At 32.5% G+C, this 24,979-nt stretch overlaps 2 protein-coding genes across 4 annotated transcripts in view; one reads left to right on the top strand and one right to left on the bottom strand.

Annotated features, from left to right (window-relative positions):
• LOC115448648 (solute carrier family 12 member 6) overlaps positions 1-24,979 on the top strand; it is a 601,928-nt gene that overhangs the window by 65,117 nt on the left and 511,832 nt on the right. The window lies entirely within an intron of this gene.
• LOC119190607 lies at positions 2,619-5,649 on the bottom strand. Its single transcript, XM_037442865.1, has 2 exons — positions 5,338-5,649; positions 2,619-4,810 (listed from the first exon to the last, which is right to left on the bottom strand). Exons 1-2 carry the CDS (start codon positions 5,478-5,480, stop codon positions 3,298-3,300), a joined length of 1,656 nt encoding a protein of 551 aa, XP_037298762.1. The 5' UTR covers positions 5,481-5,649; the 3' UTR covers positions 2,619-3,297.

The following is a 24,979-nucleotide window of genomic DNA, read 5'->3' as shown; positions in this document are numbered from 1 at the left end:
AATTTCGTTTTCGTTACAGGCTTTTAAAAAGAGCTTGTTGATGTTTTGGTTTGAGTTTATAAAGAGCGCTTAACAAATCCTTATGCGTCTTGAGACGTCGATCCATCATTTGTAAATGAGAGGTATCTGTTGACTCTTGAGATATTTAAACTCTTTTGTAGGGATGTACACTACACAATGACCATCAAATGGAAATATTTTAGATTTAATTCTACACATATCATTAGTGTCTTGTTTCAGATCTATCATCAAATAACCATGTGCTTCTTTAGTAGCATCCCTATAGGAGTCTTCGATGAATTTACTATTTTCTGGTGATACTTGTCGTGCTAAGTAACGGATTTGAGTCTTATCACGTGGGTTTTTAAATAAATGATATAGCTTGAATTCAAAGAAATATCTCTTTGACCTTTACCCTGATGAAATAAATTTTGAGTAATGTAAAAAACACTTAAGTTCCTATGGTGACTGCCTTTAGTAAATATGTCAACAATGCGACCATCTGATTCCCTCATGAGATCGTCGATGATAATAAGGTTGGCTTCCTTTCCATCAAACATATTCATATCTGGTATACCTTGATAATAATTTACATCCGGTAAATTATATAAAGGTTGCATTTCATCAAAACACCAAGTTATTTGATGGAAATTAATGTTGCATACATCATTAATATATTTAATAAAGTGTGTAACAAATTGTGACTTTCCACACCCACTCGGACCTGCGACTATGGCAGTAAAAGGATGATAATCTGGGAACATTTTAAACTCACTTGTAAACTCGAAAAGAGCTCACGAATAAATACAACAAGGAGTTAGATTAAATGCTTTATATTTGTTTTATTTTATATGAAAAATGACTCTACCAGTACTTCAAACAATAAACACCATTAAAACCGAATTACAATTAACTTAATACCAACACATATTTACAAATTGTAATTTTTACACGATATTAACAAATAAAATATTTTTTTTCAAATTTAGATTGTGATAAAGTAAAAATACATACATATTAAAGTTAGAATTATGAATAATTTGAAACTAATAAACACACATGCATTCGGTAACATACACATCTTTTATGGTACAGAAATTGTTAATAAAATCAAATGTCCTTTATTTTATAATGACCCCATGCTAGAGTGTCAGTTGAATTTTCTAATAAATAACGTTTTGTGTCATTATGTGATAAAGATATCTTATTGATTTTTGGGTGTATATGGAATGTTTTATTGATTTAAACCTTAACATTTCATTATATTGTGTTTTCTTTCATATAGACATGATTTATAATCCGTAAGACAAAATTTTTTTGTAACATTTTTATTTATACCTTTCGCTTTACATATAGATATATCTTGCACATCCATTGCATACATTTTTGAACGAAGACCTACAAACTCTTTGAAAATTTTACCGTTGTTTTCATCTTTGAAAAAACCTAAGCGCTTTTTATTCAATAATGGTAAACCATATTCATTATTTGGTGGATAGTCGGATGTATCAAAGTAGTTTGCTAAATCAGTTTTAATATCAGCATAGAAGTTTTCTGTAAATATTTGATATATTAAACTATCGGTGTCAGTATAAAGTAATTTAAGTTTGTCTTGATATTTAACTTTCATGTAATCGTAATGAAAATCATATAGTAATGTTTTGATAGATCCAAAATACAGAAACCGAGATAAATTGGTTTATTATAGACAACCTTGGTTTTATTTAATTGTACTGCAACTAAGCTTTCTGAGAATATGGATACACTGTGAAACTCAGGTCTTGCTATTAAAGATTGAGCGCCTTCGGTTTTACCACGATTTAACCAGTGATTTACTAGTTTTACATTAACCCGTTTTCTTACATTTTCCATTGTTTTACCAAATACGGAATTATTCATAAGTTTGAAAAAATCTTTCTCAAAATCTGAAGTAGCTAACGAACGCATATGAGTGTTCAAATCTATATAACTTTTTAACCATGTGGATTGTTCAAATTTAAGTATTCTGTGAATTTTAACTAATCTGAGTCCTTTCCTTAAACATTGCTTAAGGTTTCTATAATGGATGACATAATTTTTTTTATCATTTAGATTTGGGATCAGTTTCTTATCTTTGCTACTTCCTAAACACACATTTTCCGGACAAAATGGAAAATCTGAATGAAAATTATGTAAATCATTTGAATATTCTAAATCTACTTCTAAAATAAAACCATATTGAGCATCATCGGCGACATTAAAGTCTGTCTTTATGTCTACCCATTCAAATTTACCGGTTGGGAGACATTGGGACATAGCCCAACCATATAGGTTATTTGCATCTAAATACATAAGAAACGAAGATGGTTTGTCTGAATCATATTCCGACATAAACATGTTATTTGCTATTGCGTGTCTGTTACTACATTGCGATATACCACCCCGAATATTATTAGCTATAAACGTTATCTTATCGATATCTGTTAACAGCTCTAAATTAATTTTAGTAAATATTAACATAGCATCCCAACTTAATCCAGGTGCTGTATAATAGTGGGCAGGATCTAATCCGTATGTTTTAAGACAAACATCTCTAAAATTTTCAAATATGTCCGCTAGTAATAAAACATCCGTTTTAAATAAAGATCGGAATAATCACCCATGTCTTTACAATTGAAATGATTCCATACATCTTGAGCGTGAAGGTAATCATTTTCTGTGATGTGACTATCATTTAAAGAACTATAAAATTTATCACGAGTAGGAAGATGGGTTATTTTTAAAGAATCAAATGAAGTCATATATTCGTATGGATAAACACCTTTTCTTATTAAACGTTTAAAATCTTCTTCATGTGGATATTTTATTTTTAGTTCATTAAATTGTTTAGGTAATAAGTTCTGAGCTAATTTATCAAGACTACTGGACATAAATTTAAAAGAGTCAAGAAATCTTAATTTCAAAATTCTATTATTGATTTGTAAAACTTTAGAAAACGAAATATATTTTTCCTTATTCTCAGGAATAACTTCAATATCACCTTCATCAAAATTAAGACCATGCACTATAAAATGAGCATCATAATTACTTAAATTATGAAAAATACTGGAACAAAATTAGGTGCTTTGTATTTCTTTGAGCACAATGCATGAGCAACTCCTTCATAAGCACCAGTGTGGAAATTATATGATATTGTAGTATCTCCGTTTAATTTGTTGCTACAAATATAACATGACTCACTTTGACTAATATTTATTTTATCTTCATCCTTTAATGGTAATGGAGATTTAACAAAAGTATTTTTATTACAAATATTTTCTAAATCTTTTTAATTAATTGCATAAATTTTAGTGCGCAATCCTTTCCGGTATACGATCTATATACTGAAAAATTGTCATTATAAGAACATTTGATATAATAACCAAAACTATACATTTCGTGTTTTTGAACATTAGCAGTTGATGATTGATTTGGGTTATTAAAACAGCCCTCTATTGGATTTAAGAATGCTTCAAAGTCAGCATATATTACAAATGGTACTCTTAATTTACGTTCAAAGTTATTGAATGAAATTTGGTTTGATGGGATTAATTCATTAAACCAGTTTCTTTTTCTATCGTTTTCCGATGGCAAATTTGTGCACACGTTAAAACAGTCATTTTCTTGGTGACGTTTTAAATTATCTAATGATGTAAATTTTAATAAACAACCATCACAAATATGAACTACATGTTCAGAGGTTGATAATTGTTTAGATAATAATCTCGAGAGGTTTTTGATAAAACAATAATGACCTTTGGTACCTTGAGATATGTACAATAAGTTTAAATGAGTCGTTTTTCCATGTTTCGTGAAATGTAATGGTCCTACAATTTTATTGGTTTTGTTTAATGAATCATAATGCAATCCGAAAACATTAATACTCATATTATTTAATTTCTCAAACTTATGAATGTCATTAATCTTAACAGGAAACGAGATATTATCAAAATTTAACTTGTTTTTTTGTGTTATATAAGATGATACCCTGTTGGAGCTATGAGTAGCTGGATACAATCCTGACAATACTGCCCAACGGAAGCATTCATGATCATTATTTTGAACATTAATAACAGCTTTTTTATATTTTATATCTAATGGCAAATCTATATATGAAGATCCACGTAATGGGTTAAATTTGTTAACATTTATGTCCAAGTGATTTATTTTAACTAAACTCCATCCACTACCCTTTTTTTCAAAATTTGTCATTTTGTTAGTTATTTCGGTAAATATTGATGGGAAAATAATGTCTTTATCATCCCCTTGACAAAAAAGATAATTAGATATCTGAAAGTCAAAAGTATTACGTAGATTTTTTGTTTCTTGTATAAAGTTAGCATTGAGAATAAAATTAACTTTTACAACAGAGTGTTCAAGGATAGATCGTTCTAGTAGTTTATACATTACGCTTGTAATATTTTTCAAAAATAATTCAGGTGTTTCAAACAAATGGTCTGAAATGAAATTAGATTTCACTCTGTATGTAACAAGTCTATTACCGAAAGCGCTATCAATCAATTGAACATTAGAAAAATCATTATCCCTTCTGATTACATTATTTTTATGTGTATTGCTCTTTACGTGGTTGGTCAGATATTTTTTTAACACATGTACTTGACATTGAGGACATTCAATTTTATCATCAAATTCTGTACTTACAGTATTTTTTGTTGATGATGATAATGTCGATGGGGCTACAAGGTGAAGCTTTTTCTTCCTCTTTATTTCCTCTCCACTCAGTAACGTCGACGCTGATCTCTTCCTGCTGCCTTCTCCTTTCTGAATAGTTCTGAATGACAAAGAAAATAATTAATAACTTTATTAACTAACAAAAATATATATATATATATATATTGCAATTGATCTAATATCTAAATACTAACATTTTTGTTATTCACATTGTGAACAATATGCTTGCATGGGTAATACACCATCAATGACGTCTTCATCTGATTCCGATACATTTCCGATTTTATGTCCATTACATGGAGTGTAATAGGGAGAAATATCAGGGTCTCTTAGCATTGACTCTGGTAAAACATTTTGTATATACCAAAACCTTATAAAATGATGATATTTTTGTAAAATAATATTTTTGCTAAAACCCGCAATCTCACTCTGGGATAAACTACAAATATCAAGCGAGCGGTACATTTTCGTTGTACTCCAATGTTAAAAATATAAACGGAAGAAACGCGTGAAATGATTGTGAAAGACGTCCCAACCGTTATAAATACTTGGAATGTATCCCCTCTTCATGGATTTTCAAAACATGTTACAACTAGTCTTAACATAATTAAAAAATATTGTACTCACGTTTCGACTTGTGTTTGTTCCATTTTATCACAGAGCTCGTAAAGTTCTTCATCATGTTGCGATGACATCAGTTCCATTGATTCGATGTTTTCGACAAGTTCGACAAGTTCCATGTTGTATAAATTACAGCTCAATGCATCCATGATGGGAAATGACTTAGCAATGTGTAGTTTAAAAAATTATTTCAGACCTTATAAACTACCTAAACAATTTACTTTACAACTCTCTTAAACGGTTATGAAAAAAAGTATTCAATTAGTTCCAAACATGTTTTAACGGTTCCCAATTACTTTACAATCGTAAGCTTGACTTGACTTGACAAATATTAAAAGAATCATAAGTATTTACAATAATTATACTTAGCACTAGCACAAAGAGTTCAAAATGCAAATAGATGAGTAACTTAAAACACTGTTTTACAATACAATCTAAATTATTAAAATATTTAAGTATAGCAATCGCAAAAAATACAATGATTGGTTTCTTAGAACAAAGCATAATATCTAAATGAAATCAATTATTTCTTTCACACGAAGAACATTTCAAAGTTATTAAGTTATAAAAAGTTTATGCACTGGCACTACACACTGACACTTTTTTTCATTTGTCTGTATCTATTGTATATTTCACACAATCGTCCTTACTAGCCAACTGTTTAGTAATATTGTATATGGTGTCCTTTACAGTTTGCAAGTTCTTATCACAGTCACTTTCTGCGTAATATTTAAGTCGCACTTCAGCGTGTTTCCACTGTTCGATCGTTGCAATATTTTTTATTTTATTAACGTCGTAAATTTCAATTTTAATCAGGTGTGATGCATGTGTACCGTCGTCGCTATTAGATTTGATGTATGAAATGCCGCCACCACTCGTTGATCGACCAACACTAGATGACTTTTTCGCATTTGTCTTTTTCTTCTTTGGTTTTTCGAAAAAGTCATCGATGTTGTTAAATTCGTTCGATCTTTTATTGGCTATGATCGCCTTTTTGACTTTGGCTGCGAGCGTCCCTTCTTCGTCACTAGGTTCATCGTGTTCATCAGCGTAATAATAACTCTTGAAAGTATTTTCAGGAAACTGTAATAAAAATTTATAAAAATGTTTTAGTTATCGGTTAAGTAAGTAGTATGTGATAAATACGTATAGGTATGCTAAGTATAAATGTACAAGTTAATAACAATGATAAATTAATAAGAGATCGAAGACAGCTAAAATGTATTAACCTCGTGGACAACACATACAATAAACAATTAATTAAACATCTGGTTGGTTATAACAACGTTAGGTCAAAAGTATAAAAAGGTACTTACATTCATTTTTATAACAGTTTCACTATTTTAACACTTCACTATTACACTTAACTGGAGATCTCGCTTGGAACAGAGCACAGAGTGGAATACGATACCATGTGATTTTGAGTCGGTCTTTTATATGGAGAGCGAGTATTGTTTCCGTACAGACAAGACTCAACATGTTTCCAACTTTCACCATAAATTTTATATTGAATACGTATTATTCGAAAATGGGAATAATAGAGACGAGACCTATTGTTAAAAATAATAGAGAAGTAGTAAATCATTGATAAAATATAGTTACCACCCGTGGGAACAATGAGAGGATGCAAAGGTTTTGTACCTAGAATTTGGGTAATGTATTATGTATGACAAAGAATTGATTGATTTATCTTTCACAAACAATGGCCATAATGTGTAAAGGGTCAGTATTGAGTAATTGTAAACGGTTATTAAGTAGAAATACGATACAAAGACCTTAGAGTTTTTCAATAAAAAAGGATCACTGATAGAAAGTAGAAAGACAAAAGCATAACGAAACAAAGGGAACAGGTCCAAGCTTGAAAATGAGCCGTAGAGCATGAGTAAAGTTAATGCATCACTCCATTCGCGGGTGATATAAATGCAATCCGCGGACGTTGGTATTGAAATCCACGGTTAACTTCGACGTAAAATACGGACGGTACAAGAGTAATCCGCGGACGGTATCATTTTAATTCGCGGGCGCTATCATTTTAATTCGCGGTCGGTATTATTTTAATTCGCGGTTGATATCATTTTAATTCGCGGTCGGTATTATTTTAATTCGCGGCCGGTATTATTTTAATTCGCGGTTGATATCAATTTAATTCGCGGTTGATATCAATTTAATTCGCGGATAGTATGGTGGCCCGTCCCTGGAGCAGGCCGCGGACCCCCCGTGGCTGGGGGCGCGGGGTGGCTTCGCAGGTGCTCGGGTATCGGTGAATCCCTTACTACTACCGATAGACTGGCTCGTGTACTCTAAAAATATCTAAGTCCCTTTGATTAGCCAATACAAGGAAAACTTGAGATAATATTCCAAGAAATATGAAACATAAAAACCATTAAGCGATGTGCAAGAGTGAAGATCAACGATACATTCGCATGATTTTCAAAGGCCAGCATGTTTAACAGGTTGAGCTGCTTTCGACATCTGACGGGATATTTTCTTTTTCATTTTATCTTCAAAGTAATAAATACAGACGCACCTGGAATCCACCTATTGCCTAGTTCGAAGTCGGCACAAAGTGGCTTAAATATTTACTCGTTTTGCTTATTGTAGTGGAAATATAATGGAAATATATTTTGTGGATATATTTTATATCCGCCCGGCTAGCGACCACCCTACGCAAGGTGTTAAAACTCGCCATAGTGGCCCACGTAAGTGTGTCGCGTTCCGGGATCAGCCTGACGGACCGGCACAATTATGTCAACTGCCGAGGGGTAATCATCTCTCGTCAGTCGTCATTCTCCTTACCATCAGGAGCAGTGGGATCACTTTGTCGTCCACGTATTGTAAAAAAATGTTTTATATAGGAATCAAGTGTGCTAAAGTTTTAATAAACATATTAATGGAAACATTAGAGCACCACCTTTTGCTCGCAATTTCGTTTGCGTGATAAAGATTTTCTGGGCCTAGACGTAGCCTCTGTCCTTCCCAAAATCTCAAACCAGTCATACAAAATTTCATCGGAATCGGTCCAGTGGTTCAGCCATGAAAGCGTAACAAGCGGACAGATAAACAAGGGAAACAAAAAAGACAATTACTTTCACATCTATAAGAATGAATATGGATAAAAAATCCATGGATAATTTTGGTGTTGGACAATTTAGTAATCGATTAGCGGATTGAAAGTTTATTGATAACAATTGTGTAACATCACGTTTTTTCCCTTTTGAACACGCCTAAATTTCGCCAATTATGTTACGTCCCCTTTAATAGGGAGCGAGCGGTGACAATGAGAGAAGAATTTGTTTTTCTTTGCACTTAAATTCTTTTTCTCTATGCTATTTTTCTTTCGAGACCGAGATCTTTGGAAGACTGGCAAAGGCCATTGCTGTTAAGCAAGACAGCCAGAGTAACACAGATGCTGAGTCATTTAATGTTTTTAATTGCATATTTCTGGTTGTGAATTAAGGTTTTACTGAAGCTTGCATAAGCCTGGTATCCAGTTCTACGTTGAATTAAATCGTAACTTAAAATAACGGATGCCAAACTTCCAAGACACTGAGCTCATTCTGCGTGCATCGGACTGTCGCCAGCTAAAAGTTTTAAAAATGTTGTACAATTGTAAGATATAATATTGTAACTTTAAATTTTTGGACGGCCAACACCTGACTATGAAGGCTTGCAACGTCTTCGAAACGTCAGAAGCAAATCTTAATATAAAAAACCGCGACAAATCTGAAAATTTGTTTAATTTTGATGTCTTACATTCGCGTAAACATAAGAAATCATTATGAAGGCTTTATTATTATTATCTCTTACTACTCCTCTCTGATATTCGACAAGGTAGTTTACAGTGTAGCTTTATAGAAATTTCTAGACATTAAAACCTATAGACCATAGACCTGCATTCGATAAATTTATTTTTTCTATTGAAGGAGATAAAATAGAGCACAAATTCCAATCACACTTCACAAATTTGTGCCTTACTAGTTAAAATAGTCTTTATTCCAAGGTAAATACGGGCTATACTAACACACGCCAACAAGCTATACGCAACACAGACCTTTATTCAGATACAATATATTTAGGCCGAAGTCAATTATGGTAATACAAAGGCAAGAGCAGCTTAGTATTCAACCCATAGATCAATATCTCCAGCATCTCAACTTATGCAGTATGCATATTTTACTAGCTTCGCTCGCGACTTTACTCGCGTAAGCTTCTCTGTAAACAGCTCTTAGCATAAAACTCTAGTATTCACTGTTGAGAAGTAACCTGATATGTTTTATTTCTGACTGTACTGCCGTTTTAGTTAAATTGAAAATTGGTGGCTCTTTCTAAAACTTCTGTGATGGAGACAGCTAGAGTACATCCAGAGGCCTTATTGTCTATATATTTTATTTTGACTATGAACAAGAACGTAACGCACGGCGTCGCGTTTAAGATATTACAAATTGGTATACAGACTACCATTCCACATTAACACGAAGTTAAGGTAAGACGGCCGCGTTACGTGTTACCATTGTCATAGAGAATAAGAGGGTAGTTAGGTATACCGTCATGATTCTAGCGTCCATCGAGATATGCAGTATTTTGTTAATTGACATCAGACGCCGCACTTCTCAACGTCGGGTATTAAGATACTTACTTCTTCGTGCCAGGGTAAAAGCAACTTAATTACCTAACGAGAATATCATCGAACATAAGAGTACTCTTCTTCTTTTGCTTGGCGCTATCCCAGCCTAGATACCAGGGTCCGCCTATAAATATTTATATTGTATAGAGTAAAACATAGAACGACCTTATAAATATAAATATTTTCAAACAAAAGTTTCATAAAATGTTTCACTTTTCCTTCCTTCAAAAGGTAATAAAGTACTAATATTTCTACTTTTGTTCTAGGGTATCATGAATTACCATTAGTAACTTACCAATCAATTGTATTATCATTAAACCAAGGCAATTATTGTTAAATTTAATCACCTTAGCGTCTTTGAAAATTAAATCTGATTACAGTGGCTTTCATTTGAATCTCGGCAAGAATATCTGAGCAGGACAAAAGGACCACAAAGCTGATAGCTCTCTAACCACGGGGTAGATTATAAATCGAATAGCAGTCCAATTCAACAAACTTACTTGGTAAATGTTTGAAATAAAGTCAAAAATCGAATGCGTCTGTTCTTAATTTGAATTATATATATTTTTTATACTACCTTTCCTATTAGGATGAATGAGCTTTTACTTGTTGAAGAAATTGTATACGTATTCAAGCTAAAGAAGTCTGTTATAATGTTTATCTATATGTATACCTAGTCTTGCCATAAATATTGTAATAAAGAAAAAAGAAAATTGTTAACTGCAAATAACATTTATTACTTTTACAGTGTGTCAGTTTAATACATAAATATAAAACAATTAAAAATATAAAAAGCTTATTCGAAGTGGTCTCCATTGGCTGCAATACAGTCCTTTAAACGATGAGGCCAGTTATCAATAGAAGCACGCACTCTTTCCATGGGAAAATTCTTCACTGCCAATCGTATAGATTGTTTTAGGGACTCAAATTATCATGGCGTTTAGAGCAAGCTGTACTCTCTAAAACTGACCACAAATCATAATCCAGCGGATTAAGATCGGGACTAGACGACGGCCAGTCTTCAGCTCTGATGAAGTCCGAAACGTTCGATTCCAACCAAGACTGCGTGGACCGAGCTTTATGACCCGGCGCCGAGTCTTGCTGGAAGGACCATACTTGGTTATTGAACATGGTGATGTTAAGGGGCTTAACTACCTTCTCAAGAATGGTATCTTGATACACTTGTGCCGATGTTTTGATACCTTTTCACAAAAATATGGCTCAGTCACTCCTTCATAGCTAACACCCCACCAAACCATCACTGAAGTCGGATAATGTCCACGTTGCACTCTGTCGACTAATTGGGAAGCTTCCTTAGAGCTTTGAGCATAAATACGGTCATTTTGTTTGTTAAAATGTTGCTCAATTGTAAAAATTTTCTCATCCGTAAACAAAATTTTTCTGTGACCTCCCTTTGCGTACCGCTTCAGTAGTTGTTTCGATTTTACCACCCTATTCTTCTTTAAATTATCAGTTAAGAAATGGCCAGTGCGTCTCTTATAGGCTGCAAGTCCTAAGTCATCTTTTAAAATACGCGACATGGTTCTAGGTGCTATCTTCATTTCCCGAGATAAAATCTTTTGCTTTCGGACAGGATTTCTTCGAATTCTTTCCCTTACTGCTTTGACCACCTTTTTCGTACGAACACTACGTGGACGGCCAGATCTTTTCTGTCACAAACAGAGGAGGTCTCATTGTACCTATTAATAGCCCGGTACACAAACATTTTACTAATACCAAGTGTATGGAGAGTTTTAAAAATTGCATTTGGCTCCATACCTACTTTGTGTAATGCTATCACAGCGATTCGGTTCTCTTTATCACCCCACACCATTTTAATATCGCAAAATATTTTACAATGTATTGGCGCCAAAATGAGAAAACACAATGAACAATCGTATAAAAATGACAGATTCGAAATTCAAATGTAATATTTTTTTATAATTAAGTGTAACAGTATTTATGGCCAGACTAAGTATTATAAAACAAAGTCCCCTTTTCTGTCTGTATGTTATCGATTTTCTCAAAATGTACTGAACGGATTTTTATGAAATTTGGTATGGAGATAGTTTAAGTCCCTGGCAAGGTTATAGGCCACTTTTTGTCCCAGGAAAATATAAACCTTTATCCCGGTAAACTCCTTCAGGCGGGCGAAATCACGAGCAAAAGCCAATTACTTCATAATAATCACAAGTCCATACACACTTACGTATTTTATTCGTAAATGAAGAATCAAAGGCGCAACTGGTGTATCGACATTCTACCAAGCTTATTTTTCGTCTTATGGTCTTAGGATCGAATTATTGACGCCATTAGAGATTTCCCTACAATAAATGGCTGATAAATTTGACGTCTGCGTTTAATAGCTTAGGAATATTTTATTTATCGTTGGATATACAACAGTCAAGTAAGTCACGTGGCATTGAATAATTTTATGTGTGGAATATGTATTAATCCTTAATAATTTATGTGTCTGCTTTATTATCATTGATTTACAATTGTTTATTCCAGTATTTACATCATTATTCATTAATATACAACTTAACACGTGACCATTCCTGCAGAATGTTTTAGCATTTAATAGCAAGTTAATTAATTCAAGTAAATTACCATTGACACTATAATTTTGAATAAATATTTGTATAAAACTATGTTTGAGATGAAGGCTGTCCCAACTTAACTTATATTAAACATGAAAAGCCGTATAAGCGTTAATTAATATTTTTTCTATATGTGCTCTACAATGTGACTGACATAAATAACATTGCGAATCATGAAGAGTGACTAAATAACAGCCCTGAATTCTTATAACTTTTAAAAGAGTTTGTTTAGTTAAATATTAATGAAAATTTTTCGTATAGTCTTCTGCAATCACATAGTGGGTCAAAAGGTAAAGCTTTTACTTTGACATTCTTAAGTCAATCCTCTAAAAGAGTATGCAGTTCTTGATTTAAGACTATAAGTTTCAGCCAGCCTCAAAAGTAGCTGAACAAATACAAAATATTAAATTGCCTTTAAACGTTTGTGTTCTTATCAACAATAGTTATTTTTATTAAAACACATTTTAAAGAATTCACTTTAATTTAGATAAAGAAAAAAAAATTGGAAGTTAAAGTGTAGAAGCGTTTTAAAATTTCGACCTTATCAGCCACTTTTGTGGCTGACTGTACACAGAAATCTTTGATTTTGATAATATTATTAACACAGATAAGATCTGGAAACAAAGAAATATTATTTATTCCTCTTCTAAGTAAGCCATGTCAAGTGTTCCAGACTGATCTATTTTTATTCTCATCTGTTGGCGCGACGCAAATCCCTTTGACATCTTTCTCGATACCATCCAATTATTCAGTGAAATCTACAATTCTCGTACCTTAATTTGTATATCAAGTAGAAAATGTAATTATAAGAATCTTCTTAGTATTTTGTTAGTCATAACATCGCAGATTATTTTGAGTGTTTTACTATAGCTTTTGAGACCATTAGAAGAAGATAGTCACATATAAAATACTCACATATATCAAGAACTGTGTTTCGTCTTATAATGTGATAAGCGACGAACCTATCAGCATATTGGACGTAAATTTTAAACTTAGGGCTAATGATAATCAGGAAAACCCAAATATTATTGATCTGATATTCGAACCTGAAACTTCAAAGCAGTGGTCGTATCTCACATGCAATACAACTACGCCACTGAAGCAGTTAAATAAAAAAATGGTTGAGCATCTCTGTCAAAAGAAATGGCGAGAGATGAAATTCATAAGTAGGAGAAAAATCATTTGAATAAGATATATTGGATCTTAAGCGATTTAACTAATAAAGCAGATAAATAAAGAACACCACACTTGCCACTCCTTTCTGATATTCTAGTAACACCCTGGCCAAATCAGATTACTTAAGCTGCAGATAAAACTTAATACACAGAAAACTTACTTGTTCGCATTAAGGGTCATTTTGACATTGCGTTACTAAATGAAACCATACTCGTCTTCGCTTTTGCTGTCATTGCGCCAAAAATCACCTATTTATAAAGAATATTTTCACCAAAAATCCTGGTTTTAGTTGTCTGGATTTTTTAGCATTTTGTTGTTTCATATGGAAATGGCGTATGCGTGAGGGTATTTCTGGCTGAAATTGTGATGTTGCCACTACGACGAATTTTCTTAAAGTAGTAGTAGTAGCATTAAGGCGCATAAAATTAAATTTTCTTGTTAATAATATTTATTTTGTTCGAAACTTACACTTTTTTTATTTTACATCTACGGCTTTTGTAAAGTGTTATTTCTAAGTAGATATATGTATGTGGTTTCCTTTAGTAACTCAATGCCAAAATGACTCTGTACACTATTTTAATTATGTTTTTATATCTAAATACATAATGCATCGCCTGATAGTAAGTGACAGTGGCCAAAAACAATTTTATATTTGACTGCGCGCACCATCGTCAGAAATAAAAAGTATTGTCGTAATACTTATTATTTAAACTGTCTACAATCCTTCAAATTACACATCAGTGTTTACATGTTTAGTAGCAGAAATTGACGAGTCACATCTCAAACAAACCTGTATACAAGAGACGTATCTAGTTAAATCTTCATTTACACTTCAACATTCTGTGACATCGTCTTGCATTGTAGAACATACAAAGGAAACTTGAGTTTAATCTGACCTAGTTGGAGCGTCCACTGGCTTGCAACCTCTTTGTGAGTATCAATTCGGTAATCATCTCAGCAGAACTTAATAGAATCAAGTGGGTGTTCAAGTCTGATGATTGTATGGATTATGAATTTTACTAATGACCATCATCTTTAGCTGATCGGATAATAATTAGTTTCTTTTCATTCGACTGGATAAATTTTCAAAGAGCATGTTGAAAGGATCCAGTCAATCTAGTCAACATGTTTTTTTCAAAATCCTGCTTTAGGGCTCTGAAGAGTGAAATTTAAAATCAGATACGTTGTAAAACATTAGTAACACTCGACCATTACTAGAGTTTTGTATTTAGTCCACGTATTTAAATGAAATACAACCTGTTAGATCCAATATGCCAGAAAAACAGATTGGCCGGCATAATTATGTCGACTGACGAGGGTTAATCAACTCTCGCCAGACGACGATAGAACGAAATAGAGATCTGAATTCCATCCACTCATTAATCGAGCACAGCAGGGTTACTATCCCGAGACAACATACATAAAAATCGAATATTGGTCAATATAAAATTTTATTTTATAGAAGATGTTTTCCTGTACCTTAGCTGCAAGTCACCAGTTCCATGGATGATGCAATACGGTATATACCACGATTTGCATTCGAATATTGGGAAATATTTGAGTAAAAATTGCCTGTAGTTTAATAAATGCATGCTAGAAATTTTTGGGGTGACCTAAATTTAAAATTGCTGATATTTTAAAGTAAAATTCTTTAATAATACATAAAACAAAAGAAAGTTTAAGAATGAAGGAAAGAGAAAGAGAAAGTGTGGAACTACTTTTGTTACATTTAAAAAATGCAAGTCAAAATTTCGGCGGCCATTTTCTGGTTGATGCATATTCCAACATTATTCACTTATCAAACTTCGTTACACAAATAATTTTATGAATCGATGTTCAAATATTATTATGGTTTTCAGCTTACGTTTGCATATTTTCTAAAGGCATCAGCGCTCGTGTGTTCGAGATTGGAAATTGTCGGCAATCAATACGTACTTTGCATAATAATAAAACGTGTTTCTGATTATATTAATTATTATTTTGGTACACGTTTTTTTATTCCCGTTAAAGCAGTGTTTAACTAGCCGCTCTTTAGTGTATATGCTTTGAAATTTTAAGTTTTTATTTAAGAGAGACAAATAAATCAATAATGGGGTTAATACCAAAATCAAAATTCTAATTAAAAAGCCTTTTTGTTGTAATATAATTGTAATTTCAAATTTCAAACTCATTTTGCAAAGAATACCACATGCTTGAAGTATGTTTCCCTGAACTCATCATGAAGGGAGATAAGGAAAAATAGGAGAGGTTTTAAATTTTAATCTAATATTTTATATAAATCTTGTTTAAAATAAATCAACTTTACATTTTCTAAAAGTAGTATTAATGGAAATCCAGAGCACAGTCAAGCTTCGCTATTGTTACTGGGAATATTTGACTTTGGGAGGTTTCGGAACTAAAATTTTAGCACTCTGAATTGAATTCAGGTTCATGTGAAGTTTAAAACTATTTGGCTAGTAATCTACTTAGTCGTGACTGTTAAAACATTCTACGTAATGGAAGTTTGAGGGTTTCTTCATAATACCCTAAATTATTATGAATATTTCTCAAAAATATGTACGTAACAAAATAGTTTTTATGAAAGATTATTATGTTTTTTTCTGTCCAATTGGATTTTTTTTTGTTTGTCTTAAGGTAATATAATATATCATTCGTAAAACGAAGGAATTAAGACAAATAAAACAAAGACAGATGACATAGAATATTACGTAACAATATTTCATAATGTATTTTTTTTTTCGAAAAATATTTTTTACCTTAGGAGTCCTTACAACATCTGTACTATTTATATCTTTGCTTACAACTTACTCTTCAAATACAAAAAAAATGTAAACAAAGAAAAGTACAGGATTCCTCATTTAAAATCCATTGAAAATTTTAATAAATACATAGTCGCTGGTCCAACCCACATGACTGTATTAACTAATAATCCAAATTACACGCGAAAAAATACATCGCACATAGTTTATTTATCTTAATTCATCATCATCATGTTAAAAGATCAACGTCAACGTCTTCTTATATGCACCTGCATACTAATGTTATAAATGTGATAATTTGTAATGTTATACTTATTCCGATATCAATAAGTGCCCCCTATTGTTTTGTGTTTACAACATAAGCTTATTAATTATACTTATGTATCCCCACAAGGGGTTGTCGCAAAAGTATTCCACAATCGGAAAGGTTATTTCTATCACAAGATCCATTACGAGGTAACGCGGTCCCATTGGGCAACTTCTTTTTTTCATAAGTATTATTTGTTTCATGCTTTATTAATTTATAATATTTTTGTTTCAGGTAAATGATTAAGAGTCCATAACAACCTGTTCTTCAGTTATATAGGTTAAGTACCTAATATTTATGATTTATACATTGAATTTGCTTTAATTTACTAAGGCCGTGACATATTACAGCGATTATTAAATATTTAAAATGGATACTTATATTTTTATTATAGCTAGGTGCCGATCGCGTTTCAGTGCTACGCAGTTTTGTAATTCAAACGCTTTACTGTGGCTCGTAGGCGGTATTTGAAGTTACGGTTACTGCCCCTTTTGCTCCCTCTATTGTCACAGCTCTAAGGAAAAGTCTAGAAAACACATATAAATATATCGGTCAGAGAATGGTCATTCAATATCATGCTGAGCAGTTTCTTAGTGAGTAAAATATTACCTCATAATTGAAAGTGGAATTTGGGACGTCGAGTGAAGTTATTGATAGGTTCTAATGGTTTGCGTAACTCTCGAGCTTTGTCGACCCTCATCGCGCGAACAATGCGAAAATAAATGAAGCGTCTGTTTGTAAAAATGCCAGCAGGTCATCGCACATCGCAATGCGACGCTAAGCAATTTCTAAGCTATGTAACTTTAAAATACATGAAAAAAAAATTACAAGCAAATATTTCCACAATTTTCAATAATTCATATTATATTAAATGAAATTAGATAGTTTAAATCTGGGCTTTATTTTATTGTAAACACTTACTACATATTGAAATAGCTAAGTAATGTTAAACTATTTTAAAAGTGTAATACTTTACTTTCATAGAACATATATGTTTCTTTACACTCTTAGTAAATTAACTGTCTTCAGTCTGTGTATTAGGTATTAAAAATGCTATAAATGATATCAGCGGAAAGCGTTAAGAATTTTCCATGCTATACGATACGATACTAAGCATCTTTGTGTGTGCTGAGTTTTATGTTAGACAGGTAATTACTTTAAAAAGCCGAAAATATTACGTTCGTATATTTCGATATTCAGACTTATAATTTGAAAGTTAGTGCAGAAACTTTACGCGTTTTTCAATTTGTGCCTAGTAAATTAAATATAGTATTGAAAAACTATTTTCTTTTGGAAGAAATGTTTAAACTTTTATGGGCTGGTATTACCTATAGTATATTTATTTATCGCTATGTAGTATTTTTAACTTAAAGTTCTACACATTGCAGGCTTCCGTGTGGTTTATTTTCATGAGGAAAATCTCACTTTTTATATAAAAACCTCTTTTCTTCAATTGTTCTAATGTCACTGCTTCGGTAAACTCAAACTTTTCTTTTCGAAACGCATCCAGATTTTAATTCTTGCAAAAAAAGAAGGTGTTTTGTATATTTTTTTTATTAATGTATTTACACCAATTACAATGAGAATTTTGGTTCTAAGTTTGTATTCATTTTTTACTTATTTATTAAAATAAGTTCGCGAAATAATTCCATTATAATATATGTTTGCTTTAGGTCTATAATGTTGTGTTATTATGTCTACGTAAACGACGATCATCGACCATCAAGAATACGTTTGTCAAATCTATAAAAAAAAAAAGTACAAAAAAATAACTTAAGGTATCAAAGCTAAGTGTCTGACATATTTGGGATTTTGCCAGCTGCCTGTTCAATCGACCGACTAACTAGTATACAAAATTTTGGCACCAGACAAAGTAACCGAGTGTGGCTTCGCAGATGTCCTTTTTTATATCAAAAATATCTTTGAATACTTCATTATAAGCTAAACTACAGCTTGACTTAAAGTGGGGCAAAATAATTTTTTTATTTCAAAATTACCTATTAATTTGGTTGTTGGTCATTCAAAAAAGTATTGCAAACATAATTAATCTTAATTACTTAATTCGATTCTATACTTTGATAGTCTGCCCCCCTTATTCATAGACGTTTTTTATTGACGGACAGAGCATTGCTGTGATAATAAGTCTGTTTCTTAGCTTTGTTTATCTGACAGCTCTCTGTTTATTCAGCTTTGTTTATCTGACAACCAATTGGATTAATGTTGTATCTCAATATTAGTCAATCACAACGGCCCTATGTCTACGCACTGCAAAGGCTGTCATGTCGTCAGCACTGAGAAACAGACTTGTTATCATAGCGATGTTCTGTCCTTAAATAAAAACGTTCATGAATAAGGGGATGTAACTTTAGCATAGTCATAAAATATGTTTAATTTTATGAAATTCCAGTAGGAAAATTACAGTTAGTCAAGTTATTTATAGCGTTAGAGTATTGAATTGATTAATAATGCACAATCATTTTATCAGGCTCATTCAGGATGCAATTAGTATGCTTTTAGGCTACTATACTGTATTTTAAGCATTATACCTTGAATTATCTTTTATCCTTAATATTATTATATATATAACATAATATCATTATGTATGTAGTATATCAAAATTATATCAGACAGAGATACAAATACGTCTGTCTGATGGCGATAATCTCAAAAACTACTGAATGGATTTCGATGAAATTTCATATGGATATAGTTTAAGATCCTGGAAAAGACATAGAATATTTTTTATCCCGGCAAAACTTTCACGCGGGCAAATAAACGCTGCAAACGCTGGTTTGTCGTATTTACGAGACCATTCATTAACTTCCGACTATTCATGAAGAAAACGCACTCCGCACTGTCCTACGCGACTAGATAATTAATGACAGTTCCCAGGAGGGAAACATGCCTCGACTCAGCTTGAAGACTGGGCGTGGCCATACAACTCCCAGAGAGGATATTTGTGTCACGAATAGTTCATAAAAGACATCTCCCTCTGTCACATTCGCATGAGATAACTTACGTTGTGGTATTAAAGACTAATACGTTATATGATATCACTGCTTTTTTTCATTTTTATTTTTATTTATTATTATCATTTGAACAATATCCTTACAGGTTCCTTAAACCTAATTGTGAAACGTTGATAATCCATGAAATTATCGGTCTCTGGACTAATATAAGTAGTCTGGAGTTTAGAGGCCCCATGGTCAATGCTTTAAAATAAAATTATTGCGCATGAATTATTTTCAATTCCTTCATGATCCTATGAAATGAAAAACAAAACAAGCACTTGCCTTGTTTCCGAAAGGATGGATATTTCGCATTTGTGTTTCGTCCCGTGATATGATAAAGGGGAATCTATCAGACACAAATGCCAGACTCCGGTTTGAAACATAAGAAAAACCTCATCATTACTTTGATCAGGATTTGAACGAACGCAATGCAATCATACCAACAAGGCGGTGAATGATTTGAATATTAAAAAATCAAGAAATATAAATCGAAATTAAAAGATGCGTAATATGAGAACCAAGAAAATATTTCTCAGAGATATTGACAATATGCTATCTTGTTATACGATTGTGACCTGAAGCGACGTAATTCAATATTTTTGTTTACATTTCTTTATTGACTTAGGAAGATCAAATAACAAATCTTTAGTAAAGTGAATATTGAAATGACAATGTTTTCTAGAAGTAAATATTAAAAATCTGTGATTTCTACGTTCCTAACAACAAATAACTTAAGAGATAAAGTTCAAATATTATATAATAGTAGTTTAGTGGATTGCTAATCAAAAAACTCTTAGCGTTTAAACAAAAAATATTGCAATTTATTGAACCTCTACATGGCCAAGGCTGTAAAGTCTTCGAAACTTCGGAAGAATATAATATAAAAAAGCGATAAAAATCTGCAAAATAATTTTATTTCAATGTCTAACATTCGCGTAAACATAAAATTATAATGCAATTTTATGTTCATTATTAATAGAGGCTGTAATCATTGTAAAGTAAATATATCATTCCTCAACTGGTTCTAGATCAAGGCTGTGTGCTAACAAAATAAAACTTACCAATAAAACGCAAACAACTCAAGTATTTTTAATAACCGCACTGTTTTATGTAAATGTTGGCATCCTCCGCACTCAGCGAGTCCGCGACCGTCAAATCAAAATAGCCGAGTTTGGGGATAAAATTTAATTGAATACAAACACAATCAACAGACTGCGATGCCCATAATCCTGGGAAAATAATGCCAAAACTAATATTCAAAATTAATTTAGATGTTTCGTGGAATTTAAATTGTTTTGAACAATGTTATTATGATTTAAACTATTTAGTAAAATTTATTGTATTGTGGCTTATGCCTCGGATTTTCGTCTGAAAAATTTGGCGTTAGGCAGATGACATGTCATATAAATTATGGCAAGGTCAGTCTCCAACATGCTTGAAAATGTTCGTACCACATTGGAATGGGATAAGGCCAGTAGGAAGAAGAGGTCTATTGTAAAAAAATCTTAAGTACGACTCCAGAAATTACATTTCTTTTATTCAGCCAGAAGTTCAATGCTCATATTTTTCTCGCTGACCATATTTGTATTTCCCATCTTCAAACGTCGACAACCTTCACTCGATTTTTCTGCTTTTGTTGACGTGTATTGGCCATGATCGATCAACTTACACTAGCACAATTACATACTTTTAATATATAGTTACTGTTAACTATGTCATGTCTTAAGCAACTACCACGGTTATTATACTTAGTCTGGCCATAAATACTGTTACACTTAATTATAAAAAAATATTACATTTGAATTTCGAATCTGTCATTTTTATACGATTGTTCATTGTGTTTTCTCATTTTGGCGCCAATACATTGTAAAATATTTTGCGATATTAAAATGGTGTGGGGTGATAAAGAGAACCGAATCGCTGTGATAGCATTACACAAAGTAGGTATGGAGCCAAATGCAATTTTTAAAACTCTCCATACACTTGGTATTAGTAAAATGTTTGTGTACCGGGCTATTAATAGGTACAATGAGACCTCCTCTGTTTGTGACAGAAAAGATCTGGCCGTCCACGTAGTGTTCGTACGAAAAGGTGGTCAAAGCAGTAAGGGAAAGAATTCGAAGAAATCCTGTCCGAAAGCAAAAGATTTTATCTCGGGAAATGAAGATAGCACCTAGAACCATGTCGCGTATTTTAAAAGATGACTTAGGACTTGCAGCCTATAAGAGACGCACTGGCCATTTCTTAACTGATAATTTAAAGAAGAATAGGGTGGTAAAATCGAAACAACTACTGAAGCGGTACGCAAAGGGAGGTCACAGAAAAATTTTGTTTACGGATGAGAAAATTTTTACAATTGAGCAACATTTTAACAAACAAAATGACCGTATTTATGCTCAAAGCTCTAAGGAAGCTTCCCAATTAGTCGACAGAGTGCAACGTGGACATTATCCGACTTCAGTGATGGTTTGGTGGGGTGTTAGCTATGAAGGAGTGACTGAGCCATATTTTTGTGAAAAAGGTATCAAAACATCGGCACAAGTGTATCAAGATACCATTCTTGAGAAGGTAGTTAAGCCCCTTAACATCACCATGTTCAATAACCAAGTATGGTCCTTCCAGCAAGACTCGGCGCCGGGTCATAAAGCTCGGTCCACGCAGTCTTGGTTGGAATCGAACGTTTCGGACTTCATCAGAGCTGAAGACTGGCCGTCGTCTAGTCCCGATCTTAATCCGCTGGATTATGATTTGTGGTCAGTTTTAGAGAGTACAGCTTGCTCTAAACGCCATGATAATTTGAGTCCCTAAAACAATCTATACGATTGGCAGTGAAGAATTTTCCCATGGAAAGAGTGCGTGCTTCTATTGATAACTGGCCTCATCGTTTAAAGGACTGTATTGCAGCCAATGGAGACCACTTCGAATAAGCTTTTTATATTTTTAATTGTTTTATATTTATGTATTAAACTGACACACTGTAAAAGTAATAAATGTTATTTGCAGTTAACAATTTTCTTTTTTCTTTATTACAATATTTATGGCAAGACTAGGTATATATTACATAAAAACCAAAGTCAGAATTATGTATCAATCGATATCATTCCAAGATCTGAACATTCAAAACAATATGCTAATGAAGAATTCAAAAATATCCTTAAAAGTAAGTACGACTGAAGAATCTGGGCGGTAAATATACAATAATTATGACTGACGTTGGACATTTTAATTTCCTGGAAATGAAATTCGTATCGGCCTTACCTTTTGTTTAAAAACGACTATTACCCGAATTCCAAATGGGCTTTCAAATAAGGTTCGTTTCCATTTTAAATGTAACACTTGAACCGGTACGCATTGAGCTTTTCGATTGAAATTGCGTAATCCGTTCAAGTGATTATATCTTAAATCAGTCTCACTTGCGTTTGATAAGTACTTTGATTTGCTTTTGTTAAATATCTTTCGATCTACGCACACACTTCTTTATCTTAAATCATTGTCACTTGCGTTTGGAAAAGAAATTGACTTGCCTTTGTTAAATTCCTATCTTTTCATTTACGACCTTTAAGCGGCTGGTACAAGAATTTAGGTTTTTTTTTATAAATACGTTTGTCTTTTTGAAAATGTTACTAACTTGTATTTATATCGCACATTGCTAGGCATAAGTCTTTAAATAAAAAAGAGAGAGCTGGAGCCCTGTACCACTCTGGTTTAATGCGAATTTTCCGCAATACATTTTTATAAAGAACTTTCATATATCAAATTTCTTTACTCTGTTTTGGCTCACACTTGAGCGAATTACCAATGAATTTCAAATGACGGGATGCGTGCTATTTATTTTCCTTTACAACTTGATATATTCCCCATTAATCGCCTAAATCTCTATCGCCACTAAAATTTCGAAAATATATCAAACTTCTCTGAAATTAATTATTATTTAATACACTTCTACGTATTTAGTTATATTCATGTGTCACGGCAGTTATGTCGTCGTTAGACAGCCGCCATTTTGAGCTTCACTCTAAACTAAGATGACGGCTTTAACAGCCTAGCCGACGACGTTTGGGAAATGCGAACACATTCGCCAAATAGACGCGCATTACTCGCAAAATTTCATCTTAAATAATAGTCATTTGCGATTCCATGATTTATTTGATTGAAGACACGTGTATTCGAATGTTTAATTACGTTTGCCTTTGTTTGTTTACTTTTGTTTTGGTTAACATACGAAGTTACAATTTACTTTATAGTTATGTTGGTTTTAGAAATTCTTAGATGTTATTTGATGTTATTTGATGTTATGTGAAGAAAATAACATTCTATAACCATACCAGAAAATTAAGTGGTAATATTTCTTTTTCTGCATTAAAAAAATCGAAGTACTTGTAGTAGTATTGTGGGAATTAAAGTAAATAGGTATGAAGTCTGCCTATCAAAGCAAAGGTTATTGGTATTGATAAGGAGTCTGCTTATAATCCTGGTCTCTAATAAACCAAATCCAAAGTGTCAAAAGGTAGCTATAAATCACAAACAACCCTCGCGAACTTGTTTTACAATATGTCACACCGACGGATTTATTACTTAACTCTTCAGTATTAATAAATACTTTATAACTTATAAGATCTCAGGAGAAAATAACTTGAAACTTTTGGGTAATTGATTTTGAAATATTTTAGTGACGAGCAGTAAATAGAAAAATATATTTTTACTATTAATAGCGAAGTCAATATTTCAATTGATTATATTCAAAATTCAAAACCACTGAGTATGAATGATGGTGTCTATCTTAACACACTGTCTTTTGGATCGTTCAGCCATTGCTTATTCTTAGAGCTTAATAAATTAAAATGTTTTATAGCATCTTTGGGGAATTTACGCCCTCCCTGGTGCAACAGGCGAGTCTGTAAGTCAAGAGATAGCTGGATTTAGTGCTGCAATGGAAGATATGTTTAATTCAAACATATTCTTAAACGTAAGTTCCGGAATATAAACAGACTCCCAATGCTGCAGGTTAAAATAAGTGTCTGCTACGATATTTTGATTTGATATTGTAAACAGGTTCTCTCGATATATACGAACAATTAATAACTGGTAGATGACGAGTTTAATTATTTATCACAGTATAAAGTGCAATTGTACTATTTCCTTTTCTGAGAATCTCATTATTTCCATAGTGA

The sequence above is a fragment of the Manduca sexta genome, chromosome 25, assembly GCF_014839805.1.
Source record: "Manduca sexta isolate Smith_Timp_Sample1 chromosome 25, JHU_Msex_v1.0, whole genome shotgun sequence".
Classification (NCBI taxonomy): domain Eukaryota; kingdom Metazoa; phylum Arthropoda; class Insecta; order Lepidoptera; family Sphingidae; genus Manduca; species Manduca sexta.
Note: the sequence above shows the minus strand (reverse complement) of the source record. Positions and strands in the feature narration are given on the sequence as shown.